Source organism: Ceratotherium simum, chromosome 16 (genome assembly GCF_057802395.1).
Source record: "Ceratotherium simum simum isolate JZ-2026a chromosome 16, ASM5780239v1, whole genome shotgun sequence".
In the NCBI taxonomy this organism is placed as follows: domain Eukaryota; kingdom Metazoa; phylum Chordata; class Mammalia; order Perissodactyla; family Rhinocerotidae; genus Ceratotherium; species Ceratotherium simum.
In genome coordinates this window covers 51,110,452-51,127,046 of record NC_141915.1, presented here as the reverse complement: position 1 = coordinate 51,127,046, position 16,595 = coordinate 51,110,452, and the positions used below count along the sequence as shown (strand labels likewise).

General features: G+C 39.4%; 1 protein-coding gene across 3 annotated transcripts in view; it reads right to left on the bottom strand.

Moving 5' to 3' along the window:
* Positions 1 to 759: 759 nt before the first annotated feature.
* Positions 760 to 16,595, bottom strand: part of MAP2K6 (mitogen-activated protein kinase kinase 6) — a 118,605-nt gene continuing 102,769 nt past the window's right edge. For 2 of the 3 annotated variants that reach the window (XM_087441489.1, XM_014789197.2), the window contains exon 12: positions 12,416 to 12,744. In XM_087441489.1, coding sequence (XP_087297615.1) covers positions 12,667 to 12,744 — 78 coding nt within the window. In that variant the 3' untranslated portion in view covers positions 12,416 to 12,666. Of the gene's footprint in view, positions 6,146 to 12,415; positions 12,745 to 16,595 lie in introns of those variants that run through there. The other variant, XM_004432700.3, reaches the window with a different exon arrangement.

The following is a 16,595-nucleotide window of genomic DNA, read 5'->3' as shown; positions in this document are numbered from 1 at the left end:
AGAAATCAGAGAACTCTGCAGACCCAACTATTTACTTGTGTGGTCATGCGCTGCAAAACGACGTTTTGGCCAACAATGGACCACATACGATGGTGGTCCCATAAGATTAGTACCATATAGCGTAGGTGTGTAGTAGGCTATACCATCTAGGTTTGTGTAAGTACACTCTATGCTGTTCGCACAATGATGACATTGCCTAACAATGCATTTCTCAGAACATATCCCCATCATTAAGTGATGTATGACAGTTTCTTTTCCAGAACATCTGCATCGTGGCACTGCCTGATGGTGTAAAGCAAATTTCCTAATATTATGTATATTACATATATGACCAGGAAAAACTTGAATGACTAATTGGCCTAATAGTTCAGTGTCAGGAACACATAAAGTCAAAAGGTCTTGGTCTTAATCTTTTCACTTAAACCATCTGGACTCATGCCCACCACAAGCCATCTGATTTTAATAATAAAATATTGGCCTTCATTTCTAAGGTAGAAATATTAACTATAAGAATATTGAGTCTGAAGTTCACTACAGATGAGATGACTTTCTAATGAGTCTTCAAGACGGCAATACTGTTGTTTTGTTATGTTTTGTTCCATTATGTCTTAGAATTGGGGAAATAGAAATGGGGGGAAAAACAGAGTAAAGAGTTCAAGCAAAGCTTTTATCTGCAGGGCTGTTACACATAAAAGCAGCATTTCTGGAAAAAAAGGATTTCCATGTACAACTCAATTAATATACAGACTCACCGCACTTTTTAAAATGTCTTTTATTGGTTGTACATTTTCTTATGAGATCAACACACCATTTCTTTCAAGGACACCTTGCTCCTGAATACTTATGTTACTCGTCCTAGCTATGAAAGTCATAGCAAGCACTTGGACAGAAAGAGGTGGTTTTGCCATTATCACTGTCTTCTCTATCTTCAAATTGTTGTTTGAGTCAGTTCATAGATTGACACAACATTGAACACAACACACACGGTGTGAAGTTTTACATACACACGCACAAACGTCCGGAGACCAGTTACAGTGTCTGCAGCTTGTTCCTTCCTCCTCAGCAGCAGTATGAAACTGAAGAAAATCCTGAGATAGGAAATCAAAGTGTAAGCTCCTCATCAACAGAGGAGTCCAAGTTTGATTTAATCTCCCAATTTCATTTTCCTTGTGAGGTGGTGAGAGGGGAGCCAGAGAGGTCACCATATGAACCATGTAACAACCACTCAGTTCAACATGTCAGCCATTTCCTTGGTCAAAAACACACATTCAAAGAAATATTTCATAGCAATCAGAACCTTACTCTTCCTTTACCATGCTCTTAGATCAGAAAAGAGGAGAGAAATTACAAGTTATGCTTTTTACAAGAGACTCTGATTGGAAATTTCACCATAGAATGACCTATCTAAGGCAAAATTACCCCCACCTTTGGCAATTATTATAATTCCTTGTTTATTTACTGATAGAGGCTAATCATCCAGGCTATTAAGTATGTTCCACCAATGGTATTTGCACGATAGGATGAATTTCTCAAGGATAAGGACCTAGGACAGGTTGCTTCTCCAAATGTTAAAAACAAAAATGACTTTTTTAAAGCCACATTATCCCTCAATTCAGTATATTTCTGGTCACTCTATTAAAACTTAACCTACATCAGCACCAATACTTGCATCTACCTCAAGTCCTGCACATTAGCTATTTCCTTGGTTTCAGAATTTTAGGATAACATCACCAATTACAATAAGCAGTAGTTCAAAAGAAAAACAATGCACACAACCTAGATAACAGGAAAGCTAGGCTAAAATGAAAATGCACTGAGGGCCACCAAAGCCAATACCGCAAAGACAACAAAAGGCACACCTCCCTACAAAACAGGTATTTTTAAATACAATCCTGGACCTTGACTGAAGTTATCAATTGATATTCATAACTTTCCTTTCCCCATACAATGATGAAGAATGTTTTAGCCTTAAGAAAGCTGTCCCAGACATTTCCATATAGAAAATACAAAGTATATACCCCCAACTCCTTCTTTCCTTCTGCAACTCAAAAGCAAAAAGTTCCCAGGGCCACAACATAAATTTAACCTTCACCTCAAAGGCATGGAAACATTCCACCCACATCCTTCAGAGGTCTTTACTTTATGAACTTCTAATGAATTCCATACTCTACAGTTCAGGCTGCCTCATTCATAAAGAAAAAGCATCCCAATGGATGAAGAAGAGATGATTTCCACCAGGGAAAGCTAGCAGCACGCTATACAGAGATGAGGGAGTCAGTTGATGAGGCAATCCACAAAATGGTAGTCATTCTTCTATTACAAACTCTCCAGAGACAGTGTGGAAGATGCGTTTGGAAAGACAGGGGTGCACAACCTCTCCGATCTCCTTTCAGAATATTTCAGGTACCAGGAAAAGATAGCAGGGGCTCCTAAGTAGCATGTGGAATTACTTCATTCTAGCATCAAGGGATTGTAAAGACGAAGTATGGTTCCACTTGCCCCAACAGCTGTCTTTACAACAAACATGGCTTAAAAACAAATTTGGGGTGCAGTCTAGGAAAACAATCAATCAGTCAGCCCTCCATATCCACAGATGCGGAACCCACGATAGGAAGGGCTGACTAAGGGACTTGAGCATCCACGGGGGTCCTGGAACCAATCCCCCGTGGATACTGAGGGATGACTGTACAAATAAAAAAAGGGCTATCATAAAATTCACACAACGTAAGAAAAAAAGTAGTTTTTTTTTCCTTACAAAGACCAGATTAATAAATGGAAGCAGCATTTTCAGCAATGAAACTCAAGCACAAAGGAAGCTGGGGAAACTCACCTATTTTACTAAAATTCTTGTAAAGTTCAATTTCATAGAGAAGTTGTATCTAGCATCTCATCAAGATTTTCACAAAATATATAGAAAAATGTTCATGTATTTAAATAAAGAATTTGAACTACATCCCTAACACTTCTTTCAGTTTAAAATGACCCAATGCAATGATTCTGTACAGTAGGAAATATGTCCAACTTTGGAAGTTAATTACATAAAGAAAACACTTTTCCTCTAAAAATACCTGTTATTTTATTAAAACATCATTTCATCATCTCAGTTCATACAGAAAATCACTCCACTCAGAAAATAAATTTGTGACTAAAGAATAAATCAAACACAGGGGTAATATGGCAGATAAATTGTCTGAATTTTCTTAATCGCACCTCCTCGGGTGGCTTTTACACAGAGATTGGCCGAGAACTCCACAAATTGTTGACAAACGTAACTTTTTGACACATAAAGTGTTTTAAAATGGCTGCTGTGAAACCCCAGCTGTTGAATTTGGTTTAGTGGCAAACAAACTACTATCAGAATTCACCACAGACTCGTTATGTGTGTGTAGAAGGCACCTGATATCATTCAGCTGATGTCTAAGCATTCCCTTGTGTTCAGTTCATGACAGATACACCATCATAGTTTTCAGCTTCCAACTAACTGGTTCATCTTCCAGCTAGCTGGCTCAGCTGAACCAGCTTCCCGTCACCTTTCTCCACCTATAATCTTTGTAAAACCCAGCAGTGGTAACTCTGTTAGCTTGAGTCTCAGATCTACCCTTCTCTGTGCCAAAATTGTCCAAAGAGCTTTACTTTTTCCTACACGTCAATGAACAAAAATTATAACTCCTGCCTCTGCAAATGTAGAAATTTAGAAATTCCACTGCCTATCAAAAGCCCAGTCATGCCACTCCTCGTCACTGAAATCAGGTTATTCTCAATCACTTTAGAAAAATAACCAATTTAAGGATCTATATTCATGGCCATCACGTAACAAATTTTGCGTTTTCTTTCAAATGATTCATGCTTAAAAATTAAAATAAATGGCCCTCTCTTCTTGCCCTTCTGCCTCTAAGCCCTATTTTCCTGTCAATACAGCAAATGCCAGGGACTCACAGACATTGCTGGCTACAAAATTTCCCAGATTCTTGGCCTGCTTAGGGTCCTGAAGTTGTCATTTCATCCAAAGTTCCCAAGCCTTTAACAGCCACAGAGATTTCCAGTTAAAGAGAACAATATTGGTAGCCAAATATTCTGATTGGAGGTTGATAGGGTTTCAGATGGACAAGGTTGACCTTCATCACACTCTCTTCCCTTTCCCTTCATAAGAGACCCCCAGGGACACCACTGAATATAGTCTGGAAACCACTTCTGTATCCTTGACTCTTACCTCCCCAAGTATTGAACATACGCGAGGACAGACAACTTGAGATCAGAAGAAAAGAAAAGAAAACAACTAATTCTTCCTCACAACTCACTGCTTCTGAAAATGCAAACTAGCTTTGAGTGTTGTTTTAAAATCAGAAATTCTAGCTCTTCTGGTGAAGACTCGTAGTGTATTTCTACAAACATTCACAGTTCTCTGCATTGTGGAAAAGTATGCTCATCAGATAAGCTTTGGTGTCCATCTTTCTTAAAAACATCTGCCACCATAACTAAAGATTAAGGGGCTCAACTCTGTACTCATTTTTCTTCACCCAGAAGGTAGCTGATGGATGGGTTGTATATCTAATCATCTACCTTTTTTCTGGGTGCTATCAGTTTAAAATGGCGACTCTGAAGAATCAATCACACTAGAAGAAGGTGAGAAAATTTTCTGATATCCAAATCAATGCCACTCTCTGAATCCTCTTATGGTTCAGTATTTTTAAGGGAAAAAAATAATAAAGGTTTGGCTTTCTGATGGGTTTTCCCACAGAAGATCATCTCTATAGCAATACTGAAAACAAGTTAAGGACTATATCTGTCTGCCAGCTTCTTTTATCAGCTTGTTCCTCCATGGAGTGCCTAGTTCAGCACTGCTCCTTGCATTTATCTTTTCTCCCAGCCCCTAAACATGATTTCACATCATCGTTCAGCCTTAAACTTCAAAAAGTCCAGTGACAATCCCCTAAGGCGGTGGTCTGACTTGCTTTGTTGAAATAGCTTGCAGACTCCAATACAAACGGTGGTAGTGACCAAATAATGCTAACTGCTCATTTCTGGCCACAACAGAATATTACTTAAGGGGAATAGATACCCAACCCAGCTGCTCTTCTTTAAAGGCCAAATGGAAGTTCTTATTATAAGGTCTTATATTTTGAATGAGGGTTTTGCTAAAAGTTCTCTTAGATATCCCTTACATTTTCAATATTTGGGAACAATAGAGTCCATTTAAGCAGACCAATGCAAAATTGTTGATTCTGAGTTTTGATATATGAGAAATGGTTGGATTAGTTTCTTTCCACAGAAATGTTAAGTCAGCCCAGGTCATCTGCTGTGACCAGCAGAAAAATAATAAGGAAATGCAATCAAGAAAACCAGAAAAGACTGTGATGGCCTGGTCAAAGCCACAGACTCTAGGGATCACTTAGGAAGTTCTGTTTCCTACATTAAAACACCAGTAAGCGCCTAAACTTTCCCGTGTTTTCCCTGAACTCAATTTCCAAGTCACAGAAGCATTAGCCTCATTCCTCGAAAAGAGACCCTGAATCCCAGAAATGCAAACGTAACTGGGGAAAACCCATGCATGTCAAGATTAACTGCCCACAAAGACATCTGTCCACATGGACAACTATAAGAAAAAAATACAATGCAAATCCCCCAAAACCTAATTGTAAACTCCCAAGAATAAAGGGCTCAACATCCTAGTTCAAATGACAACACAAATGATGTCAAGATACTGACAGTCCCAGGGAACTAGGCTGGATATTTTTAAATTCCATTAACACATGTTTGTGTCACGAGGTGATATTGGTTTCTTTTTTAAAAAAAATCCCTACAACAAAGTCCTTGACTTTGCTTTGTGTTTCTACGTAGGCCCAGTCCTTTCACCTCAGATAGGAAAGAGGCTTTTAGAGAAATTTTGCTTGACAAAGGAGTTTGGCTCGGGAACTGAAAAGATTAACCTCAACTTAAGTCTTGATTCCAAACGACTCCGTTAGGAAACCTGCGATGGTAGAATTATATTTGCATAGCTGTCAACAGTGACTCACTAAACCTCAGAAAAATGACATCTTCTTTGCAGACACCAGGAACAGGTGGTAAGTGATGTATTTGGTGGCAATGTGCTTCCCTCAGAAGGATAATTTCACTTTGAAGGCTCTGGAATTCAGGTTTTGTTTCCCTAGGTGAAGAGAAAACATACTTTTAGGTAAATTGCCAGATCAAATACTTAAATATGCTCTCCTAAAGAGTTTCCGAGTGTCATCTTAAGTGTAACTTATGTTTGCCTGATGATGCAGCAGGAAATAAAATGTTTCTGAATAATAAAGAGACTATAGCCTTAAGTAAGATGTGTTGTACTGTTCTGGAAGAAGAAAATGGAGATGGCTTAGGTAACAGGCAGACAGTTATTTGTACAGCAAAGAGGGTGCAAGTCCCGACAGAAGGCAAAGCAAATTATTCGGGTCCCATAGGGAAGGTAGAGCTTTCTTTAGAGGCTTTGGGGCCCAGAAATTCAACCACGGCTGGTAACCCAAGACAACCATATCACAAAAGAGGAATTTTGCATAGGCCCCTTAAAATAGAAATTTCCTGATGATTAAAAAAGGAGTTAAGATAAAGCAGCCTCCTCTCTCCAGGTCCAGGGACAGTACTCAAGGGGGAGGCCTAAGTCTCCCATCACAGTGAGAGCTCAGAGATCTAAATCCACCCGAGAACAAGTATTTTGACTCAAAACTATTCTTTCTTACTTTCTCAAAAGATGGCCAAATAGATGCGGTGGATGAACTGGAAGATTTTAAGAATTCTATCTGCCTTCTGCTTCTGAGGTAAGTATGGCCTCCCAAATTCTCAAATCCTAACACAGTCCAGGGAGAACGGAAACCAAATGATTAGTGCCTGGGTTCATGATTCTCCTTGCACATAAATCACACTACAGAGAGAAACAAAATGCAAAGATAGGAGATAAGAATGCAGTAATGAATAAGAGAAGGGTGCCTTTTATTTCCAAGTTGAAGTACGTTATGTTGGTTATTGCATAGAAATAGAAAAAATAGGTACTAGATTTAACCTGAAGAAAATTGTCCCACTGGCTTCCAGAGCAAGGAATACTTACCTGGGGAAATTAAGAGGCAATTTTCAAGGGACTGAACGGTCCCCATTCTTTCCAAATTGATTTTCCTATGTCCATCTTCCTAATCTACCTCAACAGCAGTTGAGCTAAATACTTACAAACGGAAAAAGTCTACACACATAGTTAATCAATTGGAGTTTTGTATTTGATGGTCTCAGGACAGGTATTGGCAAACCATGGCCTGTGGGCCAAATCTGGTCCACTGTCTGATTTTGTAAATAAAGTTTTATTGGAACATGGCCACCATGCTCATTCATTTACGTATTGTTTATGGATGCTTTCATGGTACAACAGCAGACTTGTGTAGCTGCCACAGAGACTATATGGAACACAAAGTGAAAAATGTTTACGATCTGGCCCTTTACAGAAAAAGTGTGCCCATCCCTGGTCTAGAATGTCACAGTCCACATTCTACAGAGCAGAGGTTATAGATCCTATGGGGTCTATAAACTGTACTCTACTCCCCACTCCCCTTCAACAAAAAATGTTTGCAAAACTATGTGTTCCGTGTAAAATGTGCATTTTCCTAGGGAAAAGGTCCTAGCTTTCAACAGCTTCCCAAAGGAATCCAGATACCCCAATTAAAGCCAAAGAAAACTAAAGAGTATCTTGAGCTGCCAGCGCATTTAACAGTGCTAAACACACACACACACAGAGACACACACACACACATACATATCCCTAGACAAGAGCAACATGGACCTTCTAGAATAAAATATCTTTTTTCTATTCTATCAGGTTCTGTAGCTTCCTCTTCCTAGATTTTACTCTGGCCTTTTTCATTTGAATATGTAAATTTTCAGGGATCCAATTGAAAATTGCACCTTGTACTTGCTAATTCAATAAAAAAGGAAGATTCCTTTAAGCCAGCAAATCTCCCTTTAAGTCAGATATAGACATTAAGAAGGCAAAATCCCCAGCACAATAGAGATTTAATTCATTTTACAAGATCTGACTACCAGCTCCAATGAATTTTATGAATATATGAATCCTACCTTCAAGGTCAGAGGGAGTTACATGGCCAAAAGAGCATTAGGGTTGGAAATCAGGAACTAGGCATCCTTTGCACTTTCAGGCCAAAGATAAAGTGCTTTGTTAGACACCTTTGGGAGAAACAGAGTAGTTTCTCTGAGCAGAGCTGATGAAGCCCCTTGGTCAACAAAAGCATTTTTACTGTTAAACTATGAAAACATTATCTCCTCTTTCCCTCTTCTGTGATTATATTCCAAAGATACTAAGTCAAGTGCATTTGCAGAAACCAGGGAGTGCCAGCCTCCGCTAATGCTGAGGCTAATGAGTATTTCGCTTTCTAGATTATGACATCTGGCACTGCAGGACTGATGAAGAGCAAAGGAGGGTAGGACCTCAGTTAAGAAGCTAATCAACCAGAGGCAAGCAAAAACAATAATAACAATGATGAAACACAAAGTGTGAAGTAATATAGAGGATTAAGTGGCCAAGAATTCCATTTTGAGGGTCACCAACTGTAGACAGTGCAAACATCAGTACAACATATACCTATGGTCCCCAAACTGGGTGCTGAGACCTCCTGAGGTGCCACAGCAAACTCACAGGGGCACCATAAGATATTGTAAATTTTTGAGGGAAATACAGCAACATCTGGAGGACATCGTGAAACCTACTACTATTAAGTTGTTTGGGCCTAATTACTTAAATGGAACTATTAAGTATTTATTTTGGCCTAGGGCACCATAAAAAAAATTAATAAGACAAGCAATGGTGCCATGAACAGAGAAAGTTTAGGAATCTCTGGCAAATACATCTTTTTGTTAGGCTTGGAGGATATACAAGAACTCTAAAACACAAACAATTTTGAGCTATAGCCACATATACTCATTTTCAGGTGGCTTAACCAAGATAGAAGCTGCTTATTTAACCAGTTCATTCTATGTCAGTGTGACCAAACCCAGTCCTTAAAATAACAGACTGTTCCTCCACATGAGGGCCTTCAATCATGGGTAATCGATGAGTGCCACCTGTGAAACTGAGGACTATCTGACCGATATTTTATCATCAAATACATACATCTATGTGGCTTTTTTCTCCTTTAAAGTCTCCATTTGGGGAGGTTCGACACTTATTCTAGGACGGTTGACTGTGCTTAAAAACAAATGCACACTTTTTTGGGAAATCTACATTTGAAATTAGCTTCAGAGCCCATGACATGGTCTTTTAAAAAGACTCACTGATGGTAAAACTTCAGCTCCAAAGGACTATCTGACTTCTAGAGATTGTCAAGCACAACTTGGTGCTAAGTCTGACAAACAAGGCAAGCAAACCAAAGAGGGAAATACCTGGTAAGGATTTTTGCAAAAACAAACAAACAACTAAGGAGTAATTAGAAAATGATGGTTCTACATGTGACATGTATGGGGGAGGAAATGGATTCTGAAGCCTTTTCTGAAATAGAAGTGGCAAAAATATCTTACTAGCATTATTCATATAAATATATAGTCTTTCAAGGCAGCTACTCTGAAGGGCAATACTCATTGATATGTACATATATATATATAGCAATTGTCTTAAAAGTCACTCACATTATCTTTTGGCACACCTTTGAAATCAACAACATATAGAAAGAGATGGATATTTTTATAAACAGAAAGACAATTTATAATATGGAAAATTATATGATAATAAATCAAATAGATTTGGAAAAAAGAGCATGATCTCTTTTGTAGAGATATACTGACTTTCTAATACATTGATAGGTATAGACAGGGCTAATATTCAGATGGTCTGTGCCAGTAGCACATTAAATATTTTGAGTATCATCCCTGGATATGGATATCTTTCTTTTCTCTCTCTCTCTCTCTCTCTCTCTCTCTCTCTCTATATATATATATATATATATATACATACACACACACACACCCCCCCATATACATATATATATATATATGTATGTATGTACAAGAGACTCCCAACTTACATCATCTTAAATATAACTTATGCATCTCTATATTTATTTTAAAATTAGTTGCTTAGAACTTATAATGCAGTTCTCAAAAAAAAAAGAAAATTTAGACCCAAGGCTATCAAGCCATTTAGCACATAAGACACCTAATCACCATGTAGTACATTGTTTCTATGGGGAAAAGGTATCCCAAATTTCAAATCAGTATTCCAGGAACATGTCTTCCCTGATAGTGACAGGGAATGAAGTGGGGGCTCTTGTTCCTGTCTATAGTCACTTGTTACTCTCTGCAAATGTTCAAGAGAAGGTCATTTTAAATCAATCTCTCTTAGGAGGTACTAGACCAATGTTCTCAACCCTCCTGCACATCAGAATCACATGAGCAGCTTGTAAAAAATACCAATTCCCAGGCCTCACCCTGGACCGATTAAATTAGAGTCTCTGGGACCGTGGCATTGACGATGTTCACAAGCTCCCGGTGATTCCAATGTGCACCAGGGTTGAGAACCACTGACTAACTCCTTCTCTACCTCAATATGATTGTTTTGCAAATTCAGGCCCTGGAGAGGCCTACACATGACAAACACACTTGGTTAAGAATATTTCAAAGTAGAAACCACACTGTACAACAGATATGAGTAACCCGACTCAGACCAGAAAGATGTTTTGCTCTACATACTTCACCAAAAGCTGCCATGGAATGACCTCGGATTTTTTTCTACTACTTTCCTCTCTCATAAGATGGATGAATCAACCAAGCAATACAGTTGTGATCTTTTCCTCTCGGTCTCAAAGAGAGAAACTTCCAAGATTTAGGAAGGTGAGTGGGAAAGTGAATGGCTATAATCCCTAGGATAATACTCCTTTTCTGGCTGGAAAAAGATGAGGACAGAGGTAGCTTCAGAGCAAATGAAACTGACGTTTAATCAAATGGGTACGTCTTGGAACTGAATATGAAGAAGTGTACGGAAGGGCCATACTCACCCTGGGCAGCTGCTATGAGCTAGAGGTCAAGAACAAGGAGAAAATGCAAACAGAAAATACACGATTGCACTTCAAAATCTAAAAGGAGAAGAAGGGGAGGATTCAAGGGAGCAATCTTTCCTCCATATTTGTGAACTTGAGGCAAGGAAAGAAACAGAGTGTGTTCTCGTCTTCTTTTTTTAATCAAAATCCTCTGCCCTTGTACTGCAGGAGTAGCCTTGTATTAACACAATGTCCAAAAGTAATATTTCCTGGTTATTATCGGTCTGTATTTTCCCTGTGGATCACTTTACTCCTTGATCTTCGAGGAACTGAGAGCCCCAATCAGAGAACCCATGGGCATATTTGGCCACGAGAAAGAGCTTCTGTGGCTTAGTCAACCTGCTGGGCATCCACAATGGAGCTAGCCTCCTCTGGTGAGGTAGCTACTGCACACTGCTGAAGAAAGATGTGGCCTTAATCCAACCTGTGGAAATTTGGCAGTCTATTCCTAGGAATTAATTCAACCCTCTCCCTTACCTCCTTACCTTATCAAAGAACTACTAATTGCCTTTAATTTTTTTCTATTGCAGCCCTTCCAGTAATAGTAGGGCTTCTTCACTGAACAAAAAAACAAAATCAAAAAAAAGCAGAGTATGTTGACTACAAAGGCAATCCTTGGGGCTTTTACATGGTAGGAGGGGCAAAAGCAGAAGGCACCAATTCTCTGTGTGGTTTGACATGATATTTCCCCGCGGGACTGACAAATGTCCTCCTTACTAAATATAGATGTTCACAGGAGCCACTTGGCAGAACTCGTGACTTACCAAATACACACACATGCACACACAGATAGAAAGATAAATGATATAAAATCATATCACGAATCACATTCCATTAATACTATACCACACATGTCAAGAGAACCAAATCTGTGACTCTTTGAGCTGTGATAAAAGTGATTTTGTTTTCCAAAGTTGGAGAAAGAGTATGACCAGGATATCTCGCCACTTCACCTAAAATATGTGGTTATTACCCAGGACTGAGCAGATGTTTGGGAACACGGCAGCAGCCACAACAGCTGGAACAGATATTTTACAAGAAGAGCTCCTTATTGATATTTTTATAACACTCTTAAAGATGCATATTAAATAATTTCTTCTGGACCACAGACACGATTGAACTTAAAAAATAAGAGCCCTATAAATATTGCCAACCCAACCTTGTCTTTTGTATCTCCCTCCTTGCATAAAATGGAATCTTTCCAACCAAGCACTTAAACATAAATATTAAAATAATCAGTGGGACAAACTACAAATCTACTTATAATTTCATCACTACTGTAGCACCTTTTTAGCAGGGCCAATGCAGTCATTTTGTAAAGAACAAGAGAAGTCTGAGAAGCTTAAGGACTCATATGACACACCATTAAATATTTAATCACCTTTTTAAGTCCTAAGCCTTTATGATATTTCATCCATCTAGACAGTTCATTCTATACTATGATTCCAAGGCCCCCTTTGGAGGGGAAAAAAAACTGGGGAGAAAAAACCTTCTGACAGGCGGGGTTAAATTATCTCAAAGATGAGTTTCTATTGGTGCTTTAGTGAACGTGCTTCACCCCATACACCCACCAATCCACAGGAGGAACCGATTGAGTCCATTGTTTTTAGTCTCCAAGAATCAGTTTTACAAAAGATGCCACGTCTGTTGCTTTGGATTCGTGTAGGGTGAAAAATGGATGTTGCTAGGAAAGAAAAGAAAAATAGCTGGTATGAATATTTGTCACTGACAATATATGAGATTAGCAAATGAACAGATCTGTTTAGTAAACATATTAAGTTCCCCCAGCAGGACTAAAGTGGACTCCTCCTACTCCTTCCCAAATCAAGTGCACACTTAGTGATGCAAACTTTTTAAAGGTATCTCAGTTGCCACTCCTCCCATTTTGATACGGGATTTCACTACAGAGTAACTATTGCTTTAAAAAATATATATGTAATTAGACTATATAAAGCCCATCTATGATAAAATATAAGGATTAGCAAAGACAGCCCAAAGCTCTGATTTACAAATAACCCTGCCCTCTATAAAGTAATTTTAGACTGAGTCAGTAGTACAGGCACCTCCGCCTTCCAAAAGTGTTAGGTCAATTCCCCTAAGGAGAACTTTCAGAAGGCTGAGAATTCTCTTCGCCTTAGGCCATTTCAGCTTATGAAAGGTTTCATAGGAATGCTCTACTTTTGGATAGCGGGGAACACCTGTAAAATAATTAGAAATGTCATATATTTATGCACATTCATTTCTCAGGAAATGGTGGTAGAATGAGAAACCAATTTTGTGGAACAGTAAATGGGCAAGGTATTGTTTGCCCTTGACATTGAAGACCTGGTTTGGACTGAAACAGTTAACAAAGCCATTTTCTAAGCCACATCTACAGCCACAAGTTATACTTATGTCTCTCTGGATCAAGAGTTGATCCATCTGGAAAATAATGTAGACTGCCAAACTCTAGGTATGTGTGGAGAAAATTCAACTCGGAGATTAAAGATTGAAAAGCAAAAAATGATCTCTATTCACGCAGCACAGATTAAGTAAACTACAAAAACATCAAGTCTAGCACTTGCCTGGGGTAATAGGGATAAGGGAGGCCACATATTTCAAAACAATTCTGAAGGAAATGAAGCCATTTTCTCTGCTCCAGAACAGTCCTCCCCGAATTGCTCAATTTTGTTAGAGTAAGTGCCCAGCTTTCCCACTGGAACCTTACACCCCTAATTAGAAGGAGGTACATCAGCTCACGACCCACTGTTCTCACAGTGGAAATAGAATCAACCAAGCAACCAAAAAGGACAATTCACTCAGGTGGAACATAGTGCCATGTACCCCCCAACACACAAACACCTACCACAGCTACCTTCCTGACTGTCTGGTGGTATTATTTCAGTGACTAGTTGAGCAGCTAAATATGAGCATTTTTACATGGCAACACATAGATGACTCACTCTGTTTCCCCTGACTTTGGGATTTTAATTTACAACCTTCACGTTGTCTAGCTGTAGGTTTTCTAATTATATTTGTTTTAAACTTGACAGCAGAGGGCTGGATGAGTCAGCTCTGTGGGGCACTGAATGTCCACCTATGGAAGTTTTAGAAAACAATGCAAATGGGAAAGGAACAAAGAAATAAAACTCAAAAGAAGGTAGCTGGTCACTGTTAAGTATCATGATTCAGAAAATAGAAAAGAGGTTTTCTGCTTTTGCCCATCTGAAGGTACAGGCTGTGTGCTGGCTCAGAGCCTCACACCCACTGTATTAACTGAAGCTCTAGATGCCAGGTTCTTCAGCCTGAGCTCCGTGGACAAATAAATAACAGCATTACTTTTGATTACTAACCACTTACACAGCACACTTACCAAGCGCTTTACCATCATGCTTATTAGCTTTCCCACATCCTCTTGACATTTGGAGATCTTTTAATGTACTTAAAAGCTTTTACTATCAAAACAAGACACGTCAAACCTCAGATTGTCTCAGTGACTGCTTCCCATGCCTGCCAGCCCCGTCTGGCCTCTGGTGGCTATTAGCTCAATGGATGGAGCCTGAGTCTGTGAATGAATTCAATAACCTGACCTGAAGTCTTGGACAAAAAAAAGAATCCTCAAGCATCTTTCAGTTTATTCTCAGGCAGGGAGAGCCAGAGGGCAAGGGGAGGGGAAAACAGGCAGGCATGTCAACATGGAAAGTGTGACTTGCCTTCTTGTGTGGGTTTTGAGGCTGTAAAAGGTTGGGAGGGAACCCAGTCCCTCCTATAAGCAACAGACTAAGAATAGCACAGACAGCAACCAGGAGAAGAGCAAATGAGGCCCCATGGAATCACCCCGACTACAGTCTCAGGCTAGGTTTCTCAAAAGAGGAGCCAGGTACAAGAAGGGAGGACTTTACAACCGGATGTGCCTGGAGAACACATGGAGATCCTTGAACATACTGCCAGAAGCATGGGGCAAGCTACAATCACCAATGGTCTCCATATGCCATGCACAACACCTCATCCTTCAAGACTACAGTTTTCTATGGGTTCAGTCATCCTTGCTTAACAGTGCGTTCACTGAAGTTCAATCTAGAACTTCCCAAGATATTTGGAGAACATAATCGCCACATTGGGCAATCACTTGAATCACCTGGTTATCATTTGTGGCGGTATTCATCTGGGAGAGGGGTTAGTAAATGACAGTCCTGAAGCCAAACATAGCCCACTGCCTGTTTTTGAAATAAAGTTTTATTGGAACACCGCCACACCCATTGGCTTACATATTGAATATGGCTATTCTCATGCTAACACAACAGAGCCGAGTAGTTGTGACAGCCCACAAAGCCTAAAATACTTACTATCTAACCCTTCACAGAAAAAGTTGGCTGGTCCCTACTCTAGAGGAACAAATCCTACTAAGTCACGTTCCCCAGTAGAAGTTTGAGAGAATAAGCAAATGAGATGATCTTAAAGCATGTACACCTCTCAATCCAAGTTTGAGAGAAAAACACTTGGGATTTCTATAAGAGGTACATGTCTAGGTTGGGGCCTTAATTATACTGTCCTTCACCTGAAAAGAGGATTTTTTTTTCCTTTCTTCCTCTTCACCAACTCCTACAATCTAAACAACAGCCTCTCAGTATGTTTTCCCAATGCTGAAGTCAAAGAGTTTGGACTCAGATTTTCCATTTAAAAACCTCAATTGCACAGGAAAGCAGGGAGTAGTTACGGGCCTTAAAAGGCAAGTCCATTTCCAGTACCACAAAGACTAATGCCATAAAAAGGTCCCAAGCGACCTTACAACATTAATGCGTAGGCCATAAAAGACTGCAGTGTTAGAATATATGGGAAGGGTAGAATTCAACACCAGCTGCCAATGTGTATTAAGCTATAACTTAGCATTTTTTCTCAAGTGTGTTCCAGTGAAACCTCTGATAACAGGTCACTTGGAAGGAAAAAAAAGTTCTACATTTCAAATAGCCAAAGATATAGCAAACGCTCTTCTTTTATCTGGAAATACTGACAAATAAGGCAACTTTAAAATAGGAGTACAGGTGCCATAGGAACCCACAAGAATCATTCTATGTCTATTGCACTTTATATGAAATTAATTTCAAAATGCTCTGGGGGTTGCATAAGCATACCATAAAAGGGTAGCCAGGACTGAAAAGGCCCCTGACTGGCTATTAAAAACATAATCAGGGTGGAAATATTCAACCCAAACATGTTAAGACTTCCTCAAGCATTACTCATCTTCTTTTCTCCCTCAACTGTGGGTCTTAGTTGAATAAAGCCAACAGAATGCTGAGTCCCCAAGGCTGCCTTTTTTAAGGGAACAATGGAGGCCCAAGGAGACTGCCTTGTCTCTTCTCAAACTCTTCCCAGCATCCTTTTATGGTCATCCAACTGGAGAATGGTTCAGACTCAAGTCAAAGCTTAACCAACAGAAGTGAAAATCCATTTGACTGGTTGTGACTATCACCAATCGCCTGGATCAGCTTTCTGTAAATCCCTGGCTTGACATCTCCAAGCTATAGTTTTTCTTCTTTTTTTTTCCAGCTTTATTCA